General features: G+C 41.9%; 1 protein-coding gene across 11 annotated transcripts in view; it reads left to right on the forward strand.

Moving 5' to 3' along the window:
• The window catches only part of ADD1 (adducin 1), a 55,060-nt gene that overhangs the window by 15,244 nt on the left and 13,885 nt on the right, over positions 1-25,931 (forward strand). For 2 of the 11 annotated variants that reach the window (XM_066632510.1, XM_066632517.1), the window contains exons 2-14: positions 894-1,103; positions 2,321-2,483; positions 5,855-6,006; positions 8,869-8,949; positions 10,366-10,515; positions 11,087-11,230; positions 11,326-11,424; positions 11,662-11,838; positions 13,518-13,862; positions 17,529-17,630; positions 22,695-22,784; positions 22,887-22,904; positions 23,527-23,619. In XM_066632510.1, coding sequence (XP_066488607.1) covers positions 912-1,103; positions 2,321-2,483; positions 5,855-6,006; positions 8,869-8,949; positions 10,366-10,515; positions 11,087-11,230; positions 11,326-11,424; positions 11,662-11,838; positions 13,518-13,862; positions 17,529-17,630; positions 22,695-22,784; positions 22,887-22,904; positions 23,527-23,619 — 1,806 coding nt within the window. In that variant the 5' untranslated portion in view covers positions 894-911. The remainder of the gene's footprint in view (positions 1-893; positions 1,104-2,320; positions 2,484-5,854; positions 6,007-8,868; positions 8,950-10,365; positions 10,516-11,086; positions 11,231-11,325; positions 11,425-11,661; positions 11,839-13,517; positions 13,863-17,528; positions 17,631-22,694; positions 22,785-22,886; positions 22,905-23,526; positions 23,620-25,931) is intronic. The other 9 variants (XM_066632511.1, XM_066632518.1, XM_066632514.1 and 6 more) reach the window with 5 other exon arrangements.

Genomic DNA, 25,931 nt, shown 5'->3' on the forward strand with positions numbered 1-25,931 from the left:
CTAAAATGTCACTTCTGATATCCCAGGGGGAACTGGAAGTCACTTTTTTCCCCCTCCAGGCTTCATTTTGAATGTGCATATGCGTGGCATGTGCATTTTGAATGTGCATGTGCATGGCCTCTTGTGGGCTTCAGAAAGCATTCTGGAGGCAACTGGAGCACAGCTTCGGTCACCTTCAGAGGGTTCAGGCTGAGTCAGACTTGGCTCAGAATGGGTCCGAGGAACATGCATTGAGCCAGATATAAAATCCATGGATAAACAGGCTCAACCTGTACTTGGTTTACAAACAAGAAACACAACTGGAGCTGGTGTGAGTTCACTTTATTGTATTGCAAAATTTCAGTTCAGCTAGGTTGCATGTTCCTATTTTATACAGCTCTATTGCTGCCCCATACGCAAATAGGAGTTTGCCCTTCGAGGCCACTGCATCCTCGAAGGTGCTTCAAGCAGAGTACTCGCATTTGCAGAAGGGACAGACAGGAAGGGATGCTGATGGAGTGCCTCTGCTGAGAAAGTTGTACTGCCCCCACACAGCACCTTAGATTGGGATCCTCACCCCAACACAAGGGGGACGGATGGTGATTTGTGGAGTTTGTGCCTTGAAGAGAGAAGCAGGCAAATGTCTTTACTGTTTAATTTTATGCAAATAATCTTGAAGGCTTCTCCTAGTGACATGAACACTGGTTTTTTTGCTTCCTGATTTAACAAACTTTTGTGCCTCTTAAAAGCATTTTTCAATTAGGAATAATAGCGAGTGCTGTGTCTTTCTATTTTGCTTACTAAACATTGATATTTTTCCCATTTCACTGTTTAAGGGGGTGACTGTAATGAGGTAATATGTTATTAGATGTATTAGTAAAATATTACTGATTTTGTTTTTCTAATTTCCATAGAACTACTGAAATAGTGCTATGAATGGTGAATCTAGAGCAGAGGTGGTAACCTCGCCACCTCCAACCGCTCCTCATAAAGAGAGGTATTTTGACAGAGTTGATGAAAATAACCCAGAGTACTTGCGAGAGAGGAACATGGCACCTGACCTTCGCCAGGATTTCAATATGATGGAGCAGAAGAAAAGAGTCTCCATGATTCTTCAGAGCCCAGTAAGAATATTATAGTTGTCTATTCTGATTGTTTAATATTGTTTTGTTTTTGTAGTTATAATGGAATATCGCATAATAACAAGCAGAGCTATATGAATCAATTAAAAACAATGGGGGAGGAAAAACTACAATGGGACATCGTTATCCACTAGATGAGGCAATATAGAATTTATATCAATGCATTCTAGGATGACGCTGGGAGACCTAGAATAGGGCCTTTATAGCTATTTTTAGCCCTGAGAGGCCTGAATAGGTGCAGTTTTGCTGTGTGAAGGTAGGAAACCCAATTTTTGTGGGTTTTGTTTTTTTTAATTAAAGACATTTAAACTGGAACATGGATGCTGAATCCACGGATGCCAGCATCCCACTGTACTTAGAAAGATAACATGAATACGTGTGGCTGGCTCCAAAGCATTTTTGTGCCAAACACCTCAAGTGTATATCCTTGTGCTGAGTTGGCCACTCCTGAAGTTATCTCAGGTTTCAGGAGCTGGCTGTTGTATAATGTAGAGGCTGCTTTTGGGGAAAAAAACAACAAGGGAAAGGTGGAACACTCTAACAACCTTTTGGATTCCAGCTACATTCTTTGTTTAGCTAACATTCTTTCTTCCGAGTCTTGTTGCAGATTCAAAGATTAGAAAAATTGCTTAAGAATTTTGCTCTGATGTCATGTCGTCTGGGTTTCCTTTGCACTGTGACTTGGGAATTCTGTAGACAAAACTATGTGACTACGCAAAGATAATTTCCATGTAGGATATTGCTGGTTACACAGAAGCCTATGACAAAAGTATCCGTTTGGACATTTCCTCATGTGGAATGAAGCCATAGTTCAACACAGATTCTTGCTATCCAAAACATTCAACCAAGTAGGATGTATATTTGTATATCAGTGGTGGATTTATGGTTTTGTTATATGTGTGATAACCTGTGTAGGGAAATCACTTTGTCTGTGAAGCAGCCCTCAATTGTGTTGATCTTACCAACTTACACTGAATCTTTTCCTAGGTTTATTTTGTCTTCAGTGTCAAATCTTCTGTGTACAGTTGCTGGGCTTTCATGGTAGTATATGGGGTGCAGTGTGTTCGTGTCTTGATCAGTGAGATGTGAGTTATTCTAGAGCTGCTTCTAATAGATATCAGAGGAGGCATTAAATTAGTCAAATAGTTTGAATTTTCACAGTATTGCAATATGTAACTATAATTTTTTTTTACTGCTAGGCATTTTGTGAAGAATTGGAATCAATGATCCAGGAACAGTTTAAGAAGGGAAAGAATCCAACAGGCTTATTGGCTTTACAACAGATTGCAGATTTCATGACAGCAAATGTACCAAACGTCTATCCAGCAGCACCTCAAGGTGGAATGGCTGCCTTAAACATGAGTGAGTTCTAATGGTTCTCTTTAGAGTTGCTGAAGCATGTAGCTTGTGTATTCAGAAGCGTGTAGCTTGTGTATTACAGACGCTGTAATTTTTAAGTTGCATTGGAAACGTTGGAGGTTGCATTGCTAGAACTAATTTGAAAAACAAGTTGTTGTAGTGCATTTCTGATTTTGTTTTAAGTGAGAACTTGAATGTACTTCCTAAAATATTTTCAAGGTACCTTCATTCCAATGCCTTTTACATTCCTCAGTTTTACCCAGGGGGATAGCCAGTAAGGAACGCCACTAGTGAAGTGCTTTTCTGTCTCATTCAACACCTAGGTTTCAGCTTTCTTGCCTGAGGATCACCCTCAAATCCTATGCAGCAATACCTTGATTTTCATCCACTTGACTTTCATCACTTTGCTCTTTCAGCAGTTTTCAAGTATAACCACATTTCAAATTTTGTCCACAGGCTTTCTTCTTCCATCTGATTTCATCCAATGTTCCTCAGTGTTTCTACATGTTATGTTTATTATTTATTTAGGTTTTGCACATATTTACATATGTTATTTACCTTTTTCTGGCTGAAATAAGTTTGCAAGCTAAATAAGTGCTTTGATATTTATCCATTTTTTTATTGCTATCCATGCTCTGGTCCCTAACCAGATGAAAGTGCAAGGTATTACTGTATGTAACAAGGACTCCTTGAGAGTAAGTCACATTGAACATAGTGGATTTGATAAGCATGCATAGGATTGTACTGTCAGTCTGAAACAGATGTAAACTGGTGTTACTTCTGGTGGTAACACATCTATTGTTTGTGGTTGTATATACTGATAACCATTGTAAATGGCTTTTCTTCAATAGAAAATAGGATAAGATTTGTTTTGTCATCTTTCAGCAAGCATGTAGTAACAGTAATGATATTTTTTTATTAGCACACGGGGACAGTACTGTATACAATCTAAATTAAATGCAGTCATGTGAATTATTAAGTTTTTTTTAATAAAACGGGGTCATGAATAAGATGGAGTACAAGCCACAAGGCCATGATATGATCGGTATTGGAGCCTGACAAATATGGAAATCCTTCTGAAAGGACTATCGGGTCAAACGTAGCATCTGCATATCTTCAGAAGATCAGATGCTAACATCTCTTCCAGTGCCAGCAATACCACTTCAAAACAGTGATGCTCATACAGCTGCCATCTGTCCTGGCCACGGTTCTGTCCACCCTTCTCTTTGCAGGTATAGACAAGAACATGACCTGCTCCACTGCACGGGCCCGTACACTTGGGCAGGTCTGGTTGGTTGGCAACCTTCAGTCTCGAAAGACTGTGGTATAAGCCTACAGCACCCAGTATTCCCAGGCGTGAATACAGCAATCAGAATGAAGCCTTATTGGTAATACTGGATTACTCTCAAAGGTTCAGTAATATTACAGTTTTTACTGCGTGCCTGGAACTGCAAAAATGAAGTGGGCAAGCCATGATATATGGACGGCAGGTTATTTGGTTTGATGGGCCACAATGTGCGAAGCAGTAATAGATTCTTCATTAGTGTTTACTTGACCATGAGTGTCTCTAGAATTTATTTACAGTCTTATCAGTTTTAAGAGAATTCAGGCACTTTCGAATTCTCTTCTCCAGTAAAAACTTTTAGTAAGTTCCTGCCTTAACTTCCACTTCAGAGAAACAGTACAGTCTGCCCTTGTTATCCATGGCGGATCTGCTTCTGGACCCTCCATGGATATTGCTGCCCATGAATAATGGAATTGGTGGGGAGGGCCTCACTGTACCTCTTTGATGTCTGTACCACTGTTGATATCTGATGTCTGTACCACTGTTCATGTCTGGGAGGTGTTCTGAGGCCCAGGGAGGCCACCTGGGGAACTCCTCCCAGACACAATTGGAAGACTCTTCAGGTCACATCCAAGAGGCATAGTGAGGCCCTCCTAACATGGGTTCGGACCCACTTTGAGTCAAATCTGTGGGTTCTAAAGCCATGGATCAGGAGGGCCCACTGCAATGCATTCTACAGTCTTGTGCTTACTTACAAGTTAAGGCTCACACATCCTCTGGGTCTTTCAGACTCAGTGATCTGAGTGAGTGAGTGCTGAAGACAGCAGTATTTGATAGTGTAAGAAACTAGTGAGGACCAGGCAGCTGTAGCAGACATGAGCTCTCCTTTGCGCTACTGCCCATAGCGGTGGCAGCTAACTGAACGATGGATGGTGGCACTTGAAAGCATATATCATGCCCCTGCTTTTATTATGCTTACATGTTCAGGAAGCAATCCCAAGAAGGTTTGTAAAACTTTAACCATAAATTGGGTTTGTATCTAGTTCAGGAAATATAATGAGCAATTAATTCCAAAAGGACCCCTACAACACTACAAAGGATGTGAATGATGCCAGTTTGTTCAGTATGGTGGAAACATAAACAACTCTGTCCAAGCAGCTCCTCTCTAAATTGGCCAAATGTATAGTAGCAGATGAGGTTTGGTAGCTTCATTTAGGCATAATGCTTAACCATGAATTAGTGTTCTAAGCCGGAGCATCAGGCTCATGTACACCCTTTAAATTTTAACGCCCTTTAAATTTTTTAAAGCTTCCAGTTCTGTTTTACAGCAACCCATGGTTTCATCCAGACCTGGCAACTGTGGGTTTGCTCCTAGTTTATGAACAAGCTATGTTTTGCACAGATCAAAGTTCTCCAGATTCAGGCCTTTTTAAAGGGCTGATACAAGGCACCCAGGCCCTCTTGAAAGAGGTTGCTGTCAGCTGTGTCCCTGATAGCATCTCTCTAACTAATGATGCCTGGTGATGATGTCATCACCAGGTATTGTGGGACTTGGCTGATGAGTGTGGCAGTTCGGAGCAACCCCAGCTGAGCTGTCATGCGCTGTGAAGAACATTTTTTTGCTCTGCCGTCTGATGAAGAAGAGCCATTAAGATGGGCCACAACCTTAGGCCTAGTCGGTCAGCCAAGATTGAAAAGAATATGGAAGAAGGGGGGTAAAAACCCACTCTTTATTTCCTTCCTCCATGGATTAGTGGAATTAAGGACATTACCTTGCCTTAGTGGCTCCTGTCCACTGGGTCTTCCTCCCCCCCAACTCTGCCTCTGAATCCCCTTTCAGGTTGAAGGATTTGTCACTGTAGTTTCCCATCTTCAGTCTTGATTGAAGTAGGCCTGATCATTAGCTGTTCTGTCGCTGCCTGAGACTGCATCTTCTCATCCTGGAGCTGCCTGTCGTAGTTTCAGGTTCCTTCAGAGTAGGCAGGGGGTACAGGTCTGTCTTTCTCTTTGTAAAACTCCCTGTTCATGATGCTATATAAATAATTTTGCTATAATATTAGCTCAGTCTTTCATTTTTTTCTGTTTTCAGGTCTTGGCATGGTGACACCTGTAAATGATATCAGAGGATCCGATTCCATTGCTTATGACAAAGGAGAGAAATTATTGAGGTGCAAACTGGCAGCTTTCTACAGACTTGCAGACCTTTTTGGATGGTCACAGCTTATTTACAATCACTTAACAGTGAGCATTTCATCATTTATTTTTTGTTGAAACCCTGTTGCTTGGAATTGAGCCCCTGAAGCAATGCTATCGAGCCCCTAGTAGCACTTCCATAAAATTGTGCAACAGTAGAAACTTTTGCTTGCTGTTCCACTTGCAAGGAAAAGGAGACATAGGTCTCTATGTGCACTTCCTTTGACACTTAACTGTATATATTATCTCATTTTGGAAAGGCAAAGGACTGCTGCCAGTTTGTCTCCTTGCGAGGAAACTTACAAGGAGCACTTTTGTTAGCTATTCAGTGACAGCCCCCCTTCCCCCCAAAAGCACACCCCACTATCCTAGTTTAGAGCTTGGATGGAAAGGTAAAGAAAACTGTATTTGTCTTGGAAGTTCAAACCACAGTTTAGAAATCTTGGATGCCAGCCAATCTGCCCTGGAAAAGTTATGTGAAACTGTATTTGAAAAGCCCTTGGGTTGAAACAAGATTTTAGAAAGGATTAAGCTTTTGTTTTCTTACATAGTAGTTTATGAAACGTGAACAGTGTTTTCCCTATGGTAGACGAAGATTTATGCTGCTTTCTCAGTGCAGTGGGTCATCTTTTAGTGTCTCTTTAAAATCAACTGTAACTGTAACACAGATTGAAAGTAACCTTGGATCTTACAGAAGTGAGGACGTTTATCCTAACTGTCTGTGCCAGCCATCCGTACTGTGAATAATGTGTTGATGTTCAAGGCAGTAATGCTTGAGAGAATGACCAGCATTACAATGAGCTTTCGTAGTGCAGGGGACATTAAGCTACAGCTGTAGCAAAAAATGAAGTCTTCTATATTTCTTAACAAAGGCTAACTGTGGAGGGGTTTTCTGCTTTCTGAGTTTATATTGTCTGCATCTTCTCTTAACCACTCAGCTGATTTAGTTGTCTAATATCACTATCAATAGACACTGTTTTCCTGAAATTGTCTACACTCAAAAGAACTTAAATGGCTTAGAACTTAAACTGGCTCTCCCAGTATTACTGTTGGCCTTAAGAACTAGAAACAAGCAATTTAACTTGAAGGGCACCCCAGGTCTCAAAACAATGGTGCTTTTGTGGTAACCAGGGCTGAGGTGGGAGAAAAACATAATTGCTTTTTTAAAAAATGAAGCATTATTTTATCAGTGTGTTCAAGGACATTTATTTATTTATTTGAATTTATACACATATTTACATAACAAATAAAAATAGGAATGATCCATATAATAAGGAAGAGAAACTGTACTTTGGCAAATTCTCTGTAATTCCTGTCATCTCAACAACTTCCAAAACTTTGGACCAAACTATGTTACTTTCACCATGTTGGTCCCAACTGCACTAAAAAGCAGTTACAAGAGGATCAGAACTGGGGTGTTCTGGAGTGCTGGGACAGGAAATAAACCTTTCCCCTCCTTAGTAGTTCTAACAAAAATCATACCCCCTCTGCTAGTGTTAACCCCCAAAAGGGAGGCTACTGTTCGATTGTTAAAAACCAAAAACGGGAGACAAATTTACAGAGTTAACTAACATATACTTTGGCCCTTTGTCTTAAACTCCTTCCCCCCCCCCCCAGTCTTATATCTCTTGTTCAGTAATTTTAATCATTTCATTTTTATTCTCTTTGAGAAAATCCTATGATCAGCTCTATCCATAAAGTTCTGACCAAATTATTTCCCCAGCCACCTACCTTTTGCAGTGCATGAATAGAATTCTTCAGATAGCCAGCCTGGAAGTAGCTACCTAGAAGCAACCTGCTTATTAAAATAAAATTCTGTTTCTTGGATTGGCGAAGTGATAAAATGACTACATGAAACGGTACCATTGTGAGACATGGCAAATCTTGAAAAGCCTATGGATTTTAACTCTGAGGCTTTTGAATTTGTAATAATGTTCTCTATTATTAATCCCCAAGGATATTGGATAAATTAGAGAAATAAATGGAAACAACAATTATGGGGAAATAATAGCACCACAAGCTTGTACAGCTGTTTTTTTAGAATTGTTTGTTTTTCCTTGTACCTGAAGTTGCAAGAGGTAAAATATAAAATTACCATTAGTGCCTGCCTCCACAATCCTTCATATGAAATAAAAATATATAGAACAAAGAGGTATGTGCTGCAAATGTTCATGCTACAATATCAACTTCACATATGTTGAAAATGCTCAATTTATTATAAAGCAGAATTGATGGTAGCTAGTTCTGCTCCTTTTTTAAAGTTTGCTATTTTTAATTGTACGTTGCCTTGAGCATAGCAAAGGCAATATAAAAATCTTTTAAATTAATATTTAAGATAATCAAGGACCACCAAATCTCCTTGATGGTGGAGGGAAGGAGAGTTCCTTTCTCCAATTCTGCTCATCAGCCACATTCACACTCCTCATGTCCATCAGTGAGACCGCTGACATGGATGTAGCAAGTGATAGGTCCAGTCTGTTTTTCCATACTTAGCCCCTCTTCCAACTGGACAAGGTAGGTGGGTAGGAATCTAGTAAGGTGGGGAGGAATCCCCCAGCCAGAATCTGTGTCTAGGACAAGAAAAGTGACTGAGATTAGTAGCTTTCAATAGAAAGTCCCCACTCTAGAAAGTTGAGACTTATAGATACTAGTGAATGATGGATGCTTCTGTAACATATATACTGCAAAATATGATCTTTAGAATTGTAGTAATATTTCAACATCTAGCATTGTAATTTTCCATGGATTTATTATTAAGTATTATTTTTCTAGAATACTTTTGTGACATGCATCTCATCAGATTGTAGATATCAAATGGCTGTTTTTTTTGTCTTAACTTCCCATATGTGTAAAACAAGATTATTTAAAGTAATATTGTGCATATTCGATTTTTATTCCTCATATTTGTAGGTCAGAGTTAATTCAGAGCAGGAACATTTTCTCATTGTGCCTTTTGGGCTTCTCTATAGTGAGGTTACTGCATCCAGTTTGGTAAGTGAAAAATCTTTTTTTCTTTCAATGAAAACCTTTGAACACCTGGATCACAATCCAGGCCCAGTTTGGTGGTGATAAAGGCCCATTGAAGTCAGCTAAACAAGAGAGTCACAGCTAATTTAATGTTGATTGCTTTCTGGGTCTTTCAGTGCAATCCTGTGCTTGTCTCCTCAGATGTAAGACACATTTTGTTTAATGCAACTGATAGCCCAATCCAATCTCGTCCTCCTCCCCCCTCACCCCGCTGGTGCAGCTGCACTTTATCAGTGAGGGGGGCAGATTGGAAGGCTTCAGCAAGGAGAAGAAATTTTGGTCTTGGTCTGTGGAACTCCTTGCCACAGGATGTGGTGATGGCATCTGGCCTGGACGCCTTTAAAAGGGGATTGGACAACTTTTGGGAGGAAAAATCCATTACGGGTTACAAGCCATGGTGTGTATGTCCAACCTCCTGATTTTAGAAATGGGCTATGTCAGAATGCCAGATGCAAGGGAGGGCACCAGGATGCAGTTCTCTTGTTATCAGGTGTGCTCCCTGGGGCATTTGGTGGGCCTCTGTGAGATACAGGAAGCTGGACTAGATGGGCCTATGGCCTGATCCAGTGGGGCTGTTCTTATGTTCTTATACTGCAGTGGACAGACCGTCAGTCTTTTCATCCCCCCCCCCCCCCCAGCCAAAGCTACTGGTTGCCAGCTCCAATGTCCAACTGCTGGACATTTTCAGCAGTTGCCACCAGGGGAACACATGTTCTACTGGCTCCAGCCCATAGGACTGGCTGGTTACTCATCTGAGTGCATAAGATTGCAGCCTTGTCATAATAATTTCAGTTGGAATAGGGCCTTGAGATTTAAGTGCAAGGGTATACTGAACAATACATGGTGATAATAAATCATTTTAGCATAACTATGAGGTGTTGCTTTACCCTTTTAGTTCTGCCCTTCTCTTTTTTATTTTTTATTTTTGTTCATTACTGTTTTGATCCAATTCATCATGGGTTGTTTCAAGCAAGTGGTGCTTCTGTTTGTTCCTGGGCCCCCCCCCCCCCCAGCATCCACTTACGCTTCAGGATGATGGGGCCATTTTCAGAGAGGGGCCAGCAGCATGTCACTGCTGCTGCCACCCGCAAAAATCTAGCAGTGAATAGTGAGCATGCCTTTCCTCCCCTCATGGGGAGATGGCGGTTTCTTTCCTATGAGAAGGGCTATTACTGAAAGTGCAGGGGCATTTTCCCCGATGAGCAGGTGATTTTTTTTATTTGTTCCTATCCTTTCCTAGTGCATATTGTACATTTTTTTTCTTTGAGATACATTTCAAAGGACGGCCTGAGTTTCTCTTCTGTGATAGAAAGATGTGCTCTGAGTAAAAAAAAACAAAAAAACAAAACTTCCAGGATTAACACTATTTTATGTTGTCAGGTTAAGATAAATATTCAAGGTGACGTAGTTGATCGTGGAAGTACTAATTTGGGAGTTAATCAAGCTGGCTTCACGTTGCACTCCGCCATTTATTCTGCTCGACCTGACATCAAGTGCATTGTTCACATCCACACACCCGCTGGAGCAGCGGTAAGAAATTCCTCCTTACTCCAGCTGCGAAGTGGTGAGCAATTTCATGTAAGGTTGCATGGTCACCAGAAGTGAAGCAGAAAGGACTATGTGGTTCTTGTTTCCCAGTTCCAGGGGATTAACCCCTGCTAATTGGGTAAGAGGCACTTTTTCAAGTGGGTGCTCCTTTTTTTAGCAGGGGGAGAGTAACTGGCTCACCTCACCCCAGCACTGTCTGTTCTAGTGGCTGTCTGCTGGTATTCATTTGCATCTTTTTAGATTGTGAGCCCTTTTGGGACAGGGAGCCATTTAGTTATTTGATTTTTCTCTGTAAACTGCTTTGTGAACTTTTAGTTGAATAGCGGTATATAAATACTGTTAATAATAATAATGTTAATATAAAGGGGAACGCTTTTCGTTGCTGTTCTCCTCCAACCAGTAGTAATGACAGGTAATTGCAGTTTTGTTGGGAGAAGTAGTCAATGTTCACATTCAATATTGCATTGTCATATTTTAGCAATAACAATACAGCATGTGCATGTGTAATATCCATCATCATCTTGCATTTTTCTTTATATTGTCATGATCCCAGGTGTCTGCTATGAAATGTGGCCTCTTGCCAATCTCTCCCGAAGCACTTTCTCTGGGAGAAGTAGCTTATCATGATTACCATGGAATTCTTGTGGACGATGAGGAGAAAGTGCTGATTCAGAAAAATCTGGGGCCCAAAAGCAAGGTCAGTAGCTAAACTATCTAAGGCCCCAAAGACAGGCAGGTTTGTTTGGAATTCCTCTTACTTAGAACGCTCGTTTTCTGTTTTTCTTTCTCAAGGTTCTCATACTCAGAAACCATGGTTTGGTAGCAGTTGGAGAAAGTGTTGAAGAGGCTTTCTACTACATTCATAATTTGGTTGTTGCTTGCGAGATCCAAGTAAGCATACTAGATTGTGGTTCTTTTTCTTGTTTTTTATCTTGCATCCAATTTACTAAACAGTGTAATGAAATTACTGAATGTTTTTTATTTTAGTAGAAACCTAAGGTTTGTCCATTTTCTGGGTGAGTCGATTAAAGATCGTCCCAAAATCTGTAGCTGAATAATTGACTGGACTTCGCAGCATGTTAAATTACGCTTTGTTACCAAAACTTAGTTTGTTTTGATTGTTTTAAGGTACGTACTCTGGCCAGTGCAGGGGGACCAGATAACTTGGTGCTGTTGGACCCTGGAAAATATAAAGCGAAGTCTCATTGTCCTGAGTCACCAGCAGGGGAAGGAACAACACCTTATCCAAAATGGCAGACTGGAGAGCAGGAATTTGAAGCTCTTATGCGAATGCTTGACAATTTGGTAAGGCAAAATCTATTGTAACATTCCACTTTTTCATACAAGGCAGTCCAACTTCTGGCAGGCAGAGGGCTGCATGACCCTAGCACAGCCATTTTCAGCTCATGGCACACTGACAAGGCACTGAAATTGTCAAGGCACACTACCGGTTTTTTACTTACATTAAATTACTACATTATAATTAATTTTTAATTAACAATTAATTAAATCATTACATGACAAAATCACAAGAAGCTTGGCGAGAAAAGTATATGTGGTTTCTGGAAAGGAGGAAAAATGTTTTGAAGTAGGGTGATCAGTTGTTAATAAAATGTTATGCCAGAAAGTGCTGGCAAAGAGAGGTCAGATTGAGCATATAGTGGAGAAATGTGGAGTGAGGGGCAGTGAGGAGACATGACTGAAACAAGTTCAGGATTTAACTGGAGGTTAAGAGAGAGAGAGGCAGAATGTGAGGCAAGTGATTCTGGACCATTGGAAGGTGCGGACAAGTAAGGGGAGGGACAGTGGGAGAGGTGTTCACTGTGATTATGAGATTGGGGGGTGTGCCTGTGGAAGGGAGTGGGGTGGTGGAAGAGAGAGAAGTGCCAATCGCCTGCTCCTGTATTTGAGGAAAAAGAGTGCGACCAAGCTCAGTCCTAATTCTAGGCATGTCTACTCAGAAGTAAACCGCACTATAGTCAATGGGGCTTACTCCCAGGTAAGCGTGGATAGGATTGTGGCCCAATGCCCTTACTCTTAAAGGCAAAAAGTGCCTTGTTGGTGAAGGCAGCGCAGGAAGGGTCGCTTTGGGGAGTTGCAGGCAAACTGTGGCAAGGAAAAGGGACTTCCAAGGACCCTTTTCAGCCAGCCAGTCCTTAGGTTGGTGGCCTCAGCAGACTCCCTCGCTTCGTACCTGATCGCCTGCTTCTGGCTCCCTTGTTCTCAGTCACTCCAAGGCACCCACCCAGAGCTCCTCCAAGCTTCTCAGGCTGCCAGATCAGCACGCAGACAGGCAACAGCTGCTTAACTGCCCAACCCTATGCATGTCTACTCAGATGTAAGCCCCTAATAGTCAATGGGGCTTACTCCCAGGAAATTGAGGATAGGGTTGCAGCCTTAGTTGTGCTCAGCAGCAGGAGCAAGTCTCTTCAGCTGCTGAGATGCAAAGCAGCCACGACCAGCCCCTTAGCTGGCTGCTCCCTTGCTTGTGCTGCCTGCCGTGTGAGGCTCAAAGCAGTTGCTTCTTCCGTGTGCGGGCGCGTGGCTGCTGCCTGCCTCCTCTGATCCCGTGGCACACCTGAAGCACACTAGTGTGCCACGGCACAGCAGTTGAAAACCGCTGCCCTAGCACGCTCCCCCTGACTGGGCAGACCTCAGCAACGTGGTGACATTACCATTAATTACTTCCATGTTCTGAGCTGCCAAAGTCATTTGTCAGGCTCAGGAGGTGGAAGTGGTAGTTGGTGCAGTGAGGCTTTCCGATCTCCCTACTGTAGCATTCCAGCTTCTTCTTCAAAGAAGAAAGATAGTCTTGGCCAGAAAAGAGTCTGGTTTTCCACTGTCAGCGTGGATATAGATCCAGTATATAAGTGGTCATGCTATATAGCATGTGCTGTGACTTTTCATAAGGTCTGTCAGTAGTTGTCTAGCAGTGGTAGCTTTTGTGCTTGAAACTCACTCAGTATTTTACTGTGTTTCTGTAGGGTTACAGAACTGCCTACCCTTATCGATGTCCTGCCCTGAGAGAGAAGTCTAAAAAATACAGTGATGTGGAGATTCCTGCTAGTGTCACAGGGTACTCTTTTGCTAGTGATGGGGACTCGGGCACTTGTTCTCCTCTGCGGCACAGTTTTCAGAAACAGCAGCGAGAGAAGACAAGGTGGCTGAATTCTGGCCGAGGGGATGATGCTTCTGAAGAAGGGCAGAATGGCGGCAGCCCCAAGTCGAAGACTAAGGTGTGGACGAACATTACACACGATCACGTGAAACCCTTGCTGCAGTCCCTCTCGTCCGGTGTCTGCGTGCCAAGCTGTATTACCAACTGCTTGGTCTGTGCCTACCTTACTGTTCATAGTTAGATGATGTAGAGCAACTTTGGGTGGCTGGCACTGTGAGGCTTTGGGCATTCCAAAACAGAACCTTAACCCTTCCCTGTCTAATCTGGCTTTGCTTGTGTTATCCATTTCAAATGACGTACTGCTAGTGACACTTCTTGTATTTGAACTTCAAACTGGATTCTTATTGGTCAGTTCAGTAGAGGGGAGCAGAGCTATACTTTTTCAGGCTGCTAAACTTAACAGTTCAGTGCCTTTTTCATTTACGTTTATATTTTTCAATTACTTAAATCATTTTATGTAGGATTGGGCATTTTACTGGTCAAAAGAGTGTGGGCAGTTGAACAAATATTGGTCAGATGTGATCTAATATGATAGTATTTCTAACGCATTAAGTCCATTCGCTCAACAAAAAAAGATACTGACTGTAGTCAGAAATGATGCTCTAATGTGGTATTTCAAGAGCTGAACTTCAGGCTTGTGCTTCCTCCCTCACAGCAGCTGTGATTTCACAGCTGACTTCCTGTTTGTTGGCAAACCGTAGTTTTGCTGTTATGAACATAGCAAACTTGACTATAAGCCATTGCTTTCTCTTAAACCAGGATGTCATAAACTTTCTCTTAAACAAAGATGGGTTGCTGTGTTGTGGTAAGAGCAAACTGGAGTTGGGAGTGCAGTTTTCTGTGTTCTGACACAACAGCAACTGTGGTTTGTGATAAATGTGAAGTCAGTTAAGAAATTGCAGCACACAGTGGGAAGGCACTACAAGCCCTTTATGTTGGGATTTTCACTCTCTGCTCAATTTAATTGTCAATAGATTTGGTACTTGGGCTCATTCCAAAAACAAATTAGTTAACTGTAGTTGTGAAGCAAAGAAAACCACTTTCAGAAAATTGTTATGACTCTGAATGATTCACTGAATAGTTCTTTGGCTCTTACACTGAGGCATCAGGGTCAGCTTGCAATTGCAGCTTTTAAAAAGTGAAATTAAAACAGAAATCATGCAAAGTACCCCAGCTATTAAAAAAGAAGGAAAACTTTGTTTTGAAAGGCCGTTCTAATAAATATGTAGCAAGCCAGTTCTCCTAACATCAAGGTTTTGTGGAATATTTGACCAGTCACATAATAAGGGGTCAGAGGATTGGTCATGTGACAATATTTGATTGCTAAATTGTCTAGCATGCCAACCCTAGTTTTATGTCAGACAAGTTTTGCTGATGTTCTCTGGGAAAAATGAAAATAAAACAACTAATAAAACAACTAATAGCCACTCTTCTCTTTAAAGCTAAAGCAGTGTTTTGTTTAAGGCATGTGCACTGCTCTGTGTAGAAATCTGTTGAGCTCCAGGTCTGTATGCAGGCAGTCGGGTCCTAGTCTGGCATGTTTGTTTTGTGTGCAGAGCCAGTTAATGCCATCAGTGTGTATCATTTGGCTGTTATCAAAGTGTATCTTAGCTGATCTGTGGATCACCAAAGACTAGCTTTTAACTCTACACACTTTTGTTTCTTGTGAAGCACTTCTCCCTCTTAATACTTTGACCTTTTTTGCTCCACTATGTTTCTATCTACCCTAAAGCCTCCCAGTGTTCACAGCCTTGTGCATGAATTGTTGCATGCAAGTAGACGGCCATATGTTGGAAATCTTTCCTCCAGAACCAGCTGGGTGTGGCATGACTAAAGTGCAGCTCAGGCAACCATCAAGCACTATTCAGGAGACCTAGTTTAATAGTGCTGTGTGCGCAAAGAGAAAATGCACACTTCAGTTAAAGGTTTTCAAATACTATCATGTGAATATTGATAGTTGTTTGGAAATGCTTATTGCAATAGTATATATTTCTGAAATTCAGATTTTGTGCATGATGCAGGCTTTGTAATGGCTGAATTAATATATTGCTGCCAATACAGGAACTTAAGGCTGCAATCCTGTTTATGCTTACCTGGGAGTAAGCCACAGTGACTATAATGAGACTTACTTCTGTGTAGACATGCATAGGATTGGGCTCTGAAACTTTAAATTGAGTCCATTCTAGAGATGGTAACTATAAAATTCAAGCATGAGAAATTATATTTTTCAAAAATTGTTATTCAGTTCCTCTTTGCATAAGTTTTTATTCTGAATGCAAAGCCAGATATTTCCCCCTAAATGTTGGTTGCTGTCTTTTCCTTTCAGAATTAATAATGGGGGGATATAGTTGCTCTTTGACAAGGTAGTGTCATCTAGAAGTCCATGAAGAAAACACAGGAGAGATTCTTGGACTGTGCGGTGATTCCCCCCCCCCTTTTGCTATCCTATATCTAGGACTGTGAAACTCTGAGATATCCCTGCTTTTGTTCTAGTCAATGATCCTATCCTGCAAATAACAAGGGCTTTGTGTTTGCTTCAACACACAGAGAAGTGAATATCTGGAATTGGCATACAGTGATAGTAGCAGTTGAAAAACAATCTTGTTAGAGTAACTGGTAATCCTTATGCACTATCTTAGGCTTGTATATTTGATTTTTAATGCATTTTAGTTTTTTTGAGTTTCAGTTATTCTAAGGTTTTTAATATTGTCATTAAATATTTTTTAATAAGAAGCTGGAATTATTTTTATGTGAAAAGATAAGAATCAGTGAGTATCCATAGCTCCATGTTCATTCCATTTTTTTACTTCATACTTGCTAAACATTTTAAAATTGTGTTGCTTTTCGAAGAGTTCGATTTCTGGCTATCTTTTTTTTGTCTCGAAATAACTTGGGGGCGGGGGAATAGCATTTGTGTGAAAGAGGTTTGTTTTGATGTTCAGTGCATTTTCTGTGCAGTAACAATTGGGATTTAACTATTGAGGCTGAACATTGCATAGTTCTTTTTTTTCTTTTTTGCGAAAGACGAAAGCTTGTACCTGTGGCCCAACATATTTTCAACATGCTACATGTACTGGCCATATAAAACAACCTCCTGCAAAGAAATCATGAAGTGCTTTGTGTATGGGATTTTTTTTGTTTTAATCTTTGAGCTGTAAGCTTTTATATAAAAATATTTTGACATCACCAAACTCCTCCCTTAGGCTGAGCCATCTATTTGCCTGTTCAGAAATGATTCTGAAAACAGTACATTCTGAGTTTTGTGTTTAATTCAAAACTTTGGTGATGCCCACTCTTTCTTCATAGTACATTCACTCAACCTGGTTATTGACATCACACTGCTTCTCATATTCTTGTCATCTTGTGCTTTATGTTGGCTTTTGGTGTATGTGTGCGTGTAAGTATCAGAAAAGTGAATCAATGATGTGAAAATTTAAAAGGCAATTCAGTAAACCTGGTCTTTTGGTTAGATTTATATTTCAGCAGCCTTGTCTATCTGGTTTAGGCCATTATTCCTAATGGTAAAAAATATTTCTGTCTTGGCTTTGTGTTGAGCCTAATAAGGCCTCTCAAAGCCTTTTACCTTAATAGGCTTCTAGTTCTCTAATCTTTTCATATTTTTTCTAAATATACAAAAATGAAGGCTATCAACAGTTTAAAGTGGTGGAATGGTTGTGTTTTCCAAATGCTGGTACTTGATCATTGATTCATTTCTCTGTTATGTATGTGCATGATCTACTGTGCTGTAAACATGCTGCTATAAATGTTCTGGTCATTTTAACAATTTTGATTTATGTAATTGTTCTTGATATTACAGTGGACTAAAGAGGATGGACATAGAACTGCCACCTCTGCTGTCCCAAATCTGTTTGTTCCATTGAACACTAATCCAAAGGAGGTCCAAGAAATGAGAAATAAGGTTTGTATTGGCAGTTGGTGTGCTGTATATATTGTTGTAATGAGATACAAAATAAATACTGTTAATAATAATACAATTCAAACTTATGGCAACTGAGATCCAATGTGGCAGAGTGGGCTAGGAATGGGAAGACACACATTATTAACTCCCACTCTACCTTGAAATTCACTGGATGACCTCTGGCCAGTCACAGTCTCTTGGTGTAGATGTGTCTTGCGCAGTTGTTATAATAGGAGATGGGAGAGAAATATCCAGTGGTTCTCAAATTGTGGGTCTGGAACCCACCAGTGGGTCATGTTCCAGTTTTTGGTAGTTCACCAAACTGGCAGAGCAGATTAGGCTATGTGCATCAAGAGTTAAACAAGCTGCTGTTTGGGGAGGGCACACAGCTACCCAATCACCATTATAGCCACACCCCTTGGCACTTATAAATCAGGCAGCAGAAACTAAAAAGTTTGAGAACCACTGATCTTTGCCATCCATTCCACCCTGTAGGAAAGGTGGGATAGAAATTTAATGGTTGTAACAAACAAAATGGTGGGGAAACGGGGAAAATAACTGAGAAGCTTGCTTTCTATGGCATCCTAATCTTTAATTGTGCTTTTCCTACGTGGGATTTGTCACAACTTGTAGCCAGAAGTCCATAGGCCACACTTGCTCCACAAAGTCCATTCATCCCATTTGTTGATTTCACAAGAATCAGGCAGAATAGTTAGTTAGTTGGCAACCTTCAGTCTCAAAAGACTATGGTATCGCGCTCTGAAAGGTGGTTCTGGAACAGCATCTAGTGTGGCTGAAAAGGCCGATTCGGGAGTGACAATCCCTTCCACACTGGGAGCAAGTGCAGTCTGTCCCTGGCCTGTCTCCCTGGCTATGGGCCTTCCTTCTTTGCCTGTTAGCCTCAGACTGTTGGCCAAGTGTCTCTTCAAACTGGGAAAGGCCATGTTGCACAGCCTGCCTCCAAGCGGGCCGCTCAGAGGCCAGGGTTTCCCACTTGTTGAGGTCCACTCCTAAGGCCTTCAGATCCCTCTTGCAGATGTCCTTGTATCGCAGCTGTGGTCTACCCGTAGGGCGCTTTCCTTGCACGAGTTCTCCATAGAAGAGATCCTTTGGGATCCGGCCATCATCCATTCTCACGACATGACCGAGCCAACACAGGCATCTCTGTTTCAGTAGTGCATACATGCTAGGGATTCCAGCACGTTCCAGGACTGTGTTGTTTGGAACTTTGTCCTGCCAGGTGATGCCGAGAATATGTCGGAGGCAGCGCATGTGGAAAGCATTCAGTTCCCTCTTCTGTTGTGAGTGAAGAGTCCATGACTCGCTGCAGTACAGAAGTGTACTCAGGATGCAAGCTCTGTAGACCTGGATCTTGGTATGTTCCGTCAGCTTCTTGTTGAACCAGACTCTCTTTGTGAGTCTGGAAAACGTGGTAGCTGCTTTACCGATGCGTTTGTTTAGCTCGGTATCGAGAGAAAGAGTGTCGGAGATCGTTGAGCCAAGGTATACAAAGTCATGGACAACCTCCAGTTCATGCGCAGAGATTGTAATGCAGGGAGGTGAGTCCACATCCTGAACCACGACCTGTGTTTTCTTCAGGCTGATTGTCAGTCCAAAATCTTGGCAGGCCTTGCTAAAACGATCCATGAGCTGCTGGGGATCTTTGGCAGAGTGGGTAGTGATAGCTGCATCATCAGCAAAGAGGAAGTCACGCAGACATTTCAGCTGGACTTTGGACTTTGCTCTCAGTCTGGAGAGGTTGAAGAGCGTTCCATCTGATCTGGTCCGGAGATAGATGCCTTCTGTTGTAGTTCCAAAGGCCTGCTTCAGCAGGACAGCGAAGAAGATCCCAAACAAGGTTGGTGCAAGAACACAGCCCTGCTTCACGCCGCTTCGGATGTCAAAGGGGTCTGATGTGGAGCCATCAAAGACAACAGTGCCCTTCATGTCCTTGTGGAAAGATCTGATGATGCTGAGGAGCCTGGGTGGACATCCAATCTTGGGGAGAATCTTGAAGAGGCCATCCCTGCTGACCAGGTCGAAAGCCTTCGTGAGATCTATGAAGGCTATAAAGAGTGGCTGTCGTTGTTCCCTGCATTTCTCCTGCAGTTGTCTAAGGGAGAATACCATATCAGTGGTGGACCTGTTGGCTCGGAATCCACACTGTGATTCTGGATAAACGCTCTCTGCAAGTACCTGGAGCCTCTTTAGTGCAACTCGGGCAAACAACTTTCCTACAACGCTAAGGAGAGAGATGCCACGGTAGTTGTTGCAGTCACCCCTGTCACCTTTGTTCTTGTACAGCGTGATGATGTTTGCATCCCTCATGTCTTGAGGTACTCCACCTTCTCTCCAGCAGAGACAAAGGATTTCATGCAGCTCAGTGATGATGATATCTTTGCAGCACTTTAGGACTTCAGCAGGGATGCTGTCTTTTCCAGGTGCCTTGCCAAAGGCGAGGGAGTCCAGGGCCACATGAAGTTCTTCTAGGGTTGGTTCACTGTCAAGCTCCTCCAGCACAGGCAGGCACTCAATGTTGTTCAGCGCTTCTTCGGTGACTACATTTTCTCTGGAATATAGCTCAGAGTAGTGCTGCACCCAGCGTTCCATCTGCTGCACCCGATCCTGGATGACCTCGCCTGTTGCAGACTTCAGAGGGGCAATTTTCTTCTGTGTTGGACCTAGGGCCTGCTTGATACCATCATACATCCCCTTGATGTTGCCCGTGTCAGCTACTATCTGTATCTCGGAACAGAGCTGGAGCCAGTAGTCGTTAGCACATCTCCTGGCAGTCTGCTGGACTTTGCTTTGAGCAGCTCGGAAGACCTGCAGGTTGCGCTCACTGGGATAGGCCTTGTATGCTGCTTGAGCTCTCCTCTTTTCCTCAATGACTGGTGTCAACTCCTCAGGGTGGGCTTCAAACCAGTCTGCTGTCTTGTTGGTCTTCTTGCCAAATATGGACAAGGCGGTGTTGTAAACGGCATTCTTGAAATGTTCCCATCTGTTGAATGCGTTTGCATCGACCAGGCCTGGAAGAGATTCCTCAAGCGCTCGTGCAAATTCCTCCACTTTTCTCTGATCCTGGGTCTTGCTGGTATCAATGCGAGGTCTTCCTTCCCTTTTCGTGTGATATAGTCGCTTTGTTTGCAGTTTCGCTCTGCTGCACACCAGCGAGTGGTCGGTGTCACAGGCAGCACCCTGATAGCTGCGTGTGATCTTGATGCTGGGAAGGCTGGAGCGTCTGGTGAGAATCAGGTCGAGCTGGTGCCAGTGCTTTGATCTTGGGTGTCTCCAAGAGACTCTATGTTGGGGCTTCGTGTTGAAGAACGTGTTGCTGACACAGAGACCGAGATGACAGCAAAACTCTAGCAGGCGTTGGCCATTTTCGTTCATCTTCCCAGTGCCGAACTGACCTAAGCAAGTGGGCCACGAACTGTTATCAGCACCAACTCTAGCATTGAAGTCGCCGAGGATGAACAATGGCTCTTTTACGGGGATCTTCTTGATAGTGGTGGCCAGGTCATCATAAAATTTGTCTTTGGCTTCTGCTGGAGACGACAGAGTCGGTGCATAAGCACTGATGAGAATGACAGGTCCTGCTGATGACTGGAGCTGCAGGGACAAAATTCTTTCACTTCCCACAGTAGGTGGGATGATGGATTTCAGCAGGGTATTTCTGACCGCAAAGCCAACACCATGTTCCCTGGTTTCGTTTGGTGGTTTTCCCTGCCAGAAGAATGAGAAATTTCGCTCCTTGACAGATCCGGAATCTGGCAGGCTTGTCTCTTGAAGGGCGACGATGTCCATCTGCAGTCTGCTCAGCTCCATGTCGATGACAGCTGTTTTGCGTGCATCGTCTATTGCTTGAATAGTGCAGAATAGTGCAGTGGCATTTACCAAATGCAACAGGTACGTTACTTAGGTAGCAAATGGTTTTGTGCGACAATCCCACAACGAGCGATCTGTTTTCCACTCCTCATTTCCCTTCTACTCACTCGCTCGTTTTCCTTAGTTTCTTAGGCTGTCCCCAAATCCAAGCTGCCCTCAAATTATTTACTCACTTTTCCCCCTGCACTTAATAATGTAACTCCTGTGGCTCTTCACACTGCCCTAGCAGCCCCCTTTTGTTTGTTTAACTTGACTGATCTTTTTAAAGATCTGAATTTGGTATTTTTGCTAGAATCATATTTAACAGTTATAAGTCACGTTTGTCTTTGCCTAACTAAAAGAGACCTGAAAAGCATTTGATGGAAATTTGATGGAAAAATAACTTTAAAAGCTGTATTTGGATATGAATCCAGCAATAAAGAAAGCGTCAACTCGGTAGATCTCTTAGGGCCCAATCCTATCCAGTTTTCCAGTGGCTGTGCCAATGGGGTGTGCACTGCATTCTGTGGTAGGGAGGCAGTCACAGATACCTCCTCAAGGTATGGGAACATTTGTTCCCTTGCCTCAGGACTGCATTGCAGCTGCGCCAGTGCTGGAAAGTTGGATAGGATTGGGCCCTAAGTCATAAGACTAATTCAAGTCTTTCATAACTACTGAGAATGAAATTTTTCTTTTCAAAAACAGATGTTTAGTTACCATTTATTGCAGTGAAAAAGGCCTGGACACTTTTTACTTAGAAAGTAGGTGGGGTCTGATTAATGCTTCAACAGCATTAGGATAAAATGCTATATCATTCACTCAGTACAGGTCTGTGTTCTAAATGATAACATTTTATCCCTCTGCTTAACAAACTTAATATTGTGTTTGGAGTTATAAAACAGTGCCTTGAGACCAAGCTTACGGCAAGAATAAAATAGCAAATTTGTAATTGCAAACTTTGATGTAGGATTCTGGATCCTTTGGAGATTTCTGAGATGGTGATATTCCTAGACCAGAAATTGTAATAAGATGCAGAACAGCAAAATTTGAATGAACTGATGACTTCTACATCTGAGGCAACTCAGCCAAGGCTACCACAAAAAACAGCCTATATTGTGACAACACAGATTAGACAAAAAAAATCTAGTTTGGCTCTCCCTGCTGTTCATGAAAATTTGATGGAACTTTTTCTTACAGATTCGAGAGCAAAACTTGCAAGACATTAAGACAGCTGGTCCACAGTCACAGGTCCTTTCTGGTGTCGTTGTGGACAGGAACCTTGTACAGGTGAGGTCGCAGGTTGCTTTAACGTGCAAACTTAGAATTAATTTATGGTTCCTTCCTGCTGTCACCTAATGTATCGCTATGACATTATTCTTTAATTGGCAGAAAGTAACTGTTTATAAGGTAAGTGTTAGAGGTAACATTTTGCTGTCTTTGCAACATGCTCAGGATCAAAACATCAGTGGAAGCATGTCCCTCGCAGATGTGCTGCCTTTTGTGCAAGCTGCAGTGCATGAGACATGCAAGTGCTGCTTTTCCACAAGCTAAAACTGACTCTGAACTAGTCAGGCTTTACGTCGCTGACTGCAGTATCTGAGAAACTGTTGAGTATAAAAACCCATTTTTGCTACAGTTTAGTTCATTGGCCATGAAAACTTGCTTGCAAACTCTTGCGTTTGCTGGGAAATGTTAATTTGAAGATATCTTGCATTACCTCCATTTCACAAATTACAAAATTATATCTTCTCAGTTGAGTTGTAGAACCTAATGATGCAGTAAATTTTGAAGAGTTACAAATGTAAGCGGACTTTTGATTCCATTCTGTGAAGTTTGACTAGTCTTCATCCTGGCCAGGGCACCTCAGGTTGGAATTAACATATTTGCGCATGTTGCTTCATTATTGTTGCTTCTGTATCAGTTAGTTACTGTTTTTTCTGCATGTTTTGTAGATCATGTCATAGTGCTTTTAGCTGATAATCTGTAGCCCGAGCTTGGTTTGCTCTGTTCACTCAATTTACTGTTGCAGGATGCACCCCTCTCAGACTGTACGGAAACAATTGAAGGGCTCGATCCCACAGAGCAGGCCTTTAGTCCCGCTAAATCTGTCTCTGTTAGAAAGGTACTTACTGCCCTGTCATACTGCTCTCTAAAATGCTTTTGTTCATGTTTCATTTTTACCTTTTTCTTACCCTGGTTTGTAACTTCTGTTGATTTGTTTGTAAATGTGAAAAAGGCTAGGTGGATCTACAAATTATGCACGTGAATACTTTTGATATACCAATTGTTAAGATATGTTTTGAAATACCTTTAAAGATGTGAGGTCAGTCTTAACTTCAAGATTGTGAATAATATGCAGAGGACTGTAAGCTTGTATTTGTGGTTTTGTTTTATGCAGATGGTGTAAATGAGGTGTGGGCAGATGGTAGCTCAGGATCTACTGGTGGATCTCAGGGTGACTTGCAGTAGTTCAGCAAGTGTTCCTTTTGTAAATTGTTTAACAGCAGCAACAACAAAAGGGCATTTCCCCTCCTAAGCAGGTTGTGGAAATGAAAATTTGGGAGAAAGCCAGAACTAGAATTTTTGTGTGAATGGATTGTGAGCTCACTTCTAAAAATTTCTGGGATAAGCATATATGATCAAAGGCATCTGGTTCTTAATTGTAAATGTACTCCCATGAGCCTCTGTTTTGCTCCTGGCTCCAGCTAGGAGTTTAAGAGTTCTTAAGAGTTTAGTTTTTTTTCAATGTAGCCCCTGTAAGCTTGTCGTCTGCCCACCTTTGGTCTGTGTTAATTATAATTTGAGATCCATCTTCTTCTAGCCTTACTGCAGTCCCAGTTACATCAGTGTAATTCCAAAAAATATCCACAGGTTTAACCAGCCATAATGCAACTTAAGTTAATCATGGTGCTGACAATTTTGACAAAGAATATTTTTGGTCACCTGATTATCAGTTGTGCGTGGGTGGGATTCAGATGGTACTCCATCTAAAGACAGACTCATAGATAGCTTTTTAAAATAGTCTTGCACAATCTTGACTGTCCTTGTATTTGCCCCATGTGATCCTTAGGTGAAATTGAGGTCAAATGCTGATGCCTTTAATTCCTTTGGATCTTTGCTGTTAAGTAAATGTAATATTTTCCTACAGAGTACAATTCTGACTCAGTTTAGGGTAGAAACTATATTCCCTTCAGTAGGACTAGGGCTCTAGACCAGTGTTTCTCAAACTGTGGGTCGGGACCCACTAGGCGGGTTGCAAGCCAATTTCAGGTGGGTCCCCATTCATTTCAATATTTTATTTTTAATATATTAGACTTGATGCTACCCTGGGATGTGACTGCATTTGGGGAAATGCTACAGCCCTGTAGTTTTAACAAGCTACTATGTATATTCTTTTAACAATTATAGTAAATGGGACTTACTCCTGGATAAGTGTGGATAAGATTGCAACCTAGGATTGTTAAAAATTTTCCTGCTTGATGATGTCACTTTTAGTCATGACATCACTTCTGGTGGGTCCTGACAGATTCTCATTCTAAAAAGTGGGTCCCAATGCTAAATGTGTGAGAAGCACTGCTCTAGACCAAGAGTGTCAAACCTGTTTCTTATAGCGGGCCGAATAGCATTCATGATGCCTGCTGAGGGTTGGAAGTGATGTCATGAAGCAGGTCATGACCAGAATTGAGCACTCTTTTCTCACTTAGGAACTCATTAGTTGCAAATGACAGAAGAGATAATATGCCAATCTTGATCATATTTTCAAGATATGGGAGAGCCCAATTATACAGGCAGCCCTTTCAGCAGTGACATCTCAGCACAGCTCAGCAGCTGAGAGCAGCAGATGGTGATGATGGGAGAGCCTGAGGGTCGAATGAAGAGCTTCTGGGGGCTGTGCCTGGCCCTTAGGCCTTATGTTTGACACCCCTGCTCTAGACTGAATTTTCCTTGAATGATTTTCATAATTGATAGTGCTTGACATTTTGTCCTTAGTTCAGGATGTTGCAGTAGGTTTCTAACCATACGCCAGTTGAAGATAGGGCTTGTTTTGAGAGGTTTATCATTGTATTTAAAAATCTGAAAGCTGAATGCTATGTTGGTTCAGGATAAGCACTTTGTTCAGGAGCATGAGAGTCATCTAAGTAGAGGGTGGTTTTTATTTCTTTTTAAAACATGACAACCCAGGTTGTCATCTCATAGTGTGGAAGGGCTGTTTTTTTTTACAACAGAGCTTTGTTTGAGTTTTGCAGCTTACTTGAATATGGAATAGAGAAAAGTAAAGGACAAAATTCCTTAAGAGGAACTAGAGCAGGAACATGCGGAGAGGACTTGAAGAGATGCTGGAAGTTTGAAGGAAAAATGTGGATCTTAAAGACACTCTTATGGTTGTGAAATTCCTGACTTTTATGAAACAAGTATTTTTCTTTTTCTGGAAAA

The sequence above is a fragment of the Tiliqua scincoides genome, chromosome 6 (assembly GCF_035046505.1).
Source record: "Tiliqua scincoides isolate rTilSci1 chromosome 6, rTilSci1.hap2, whole genome shotgun sequence".
Taxonomy (NCBI): Eukaryota; Metazoa; Chordata; class Lepidosauria; order Squamata; family Scincidae; genus Tiliqua; species Tiliqua scincoides.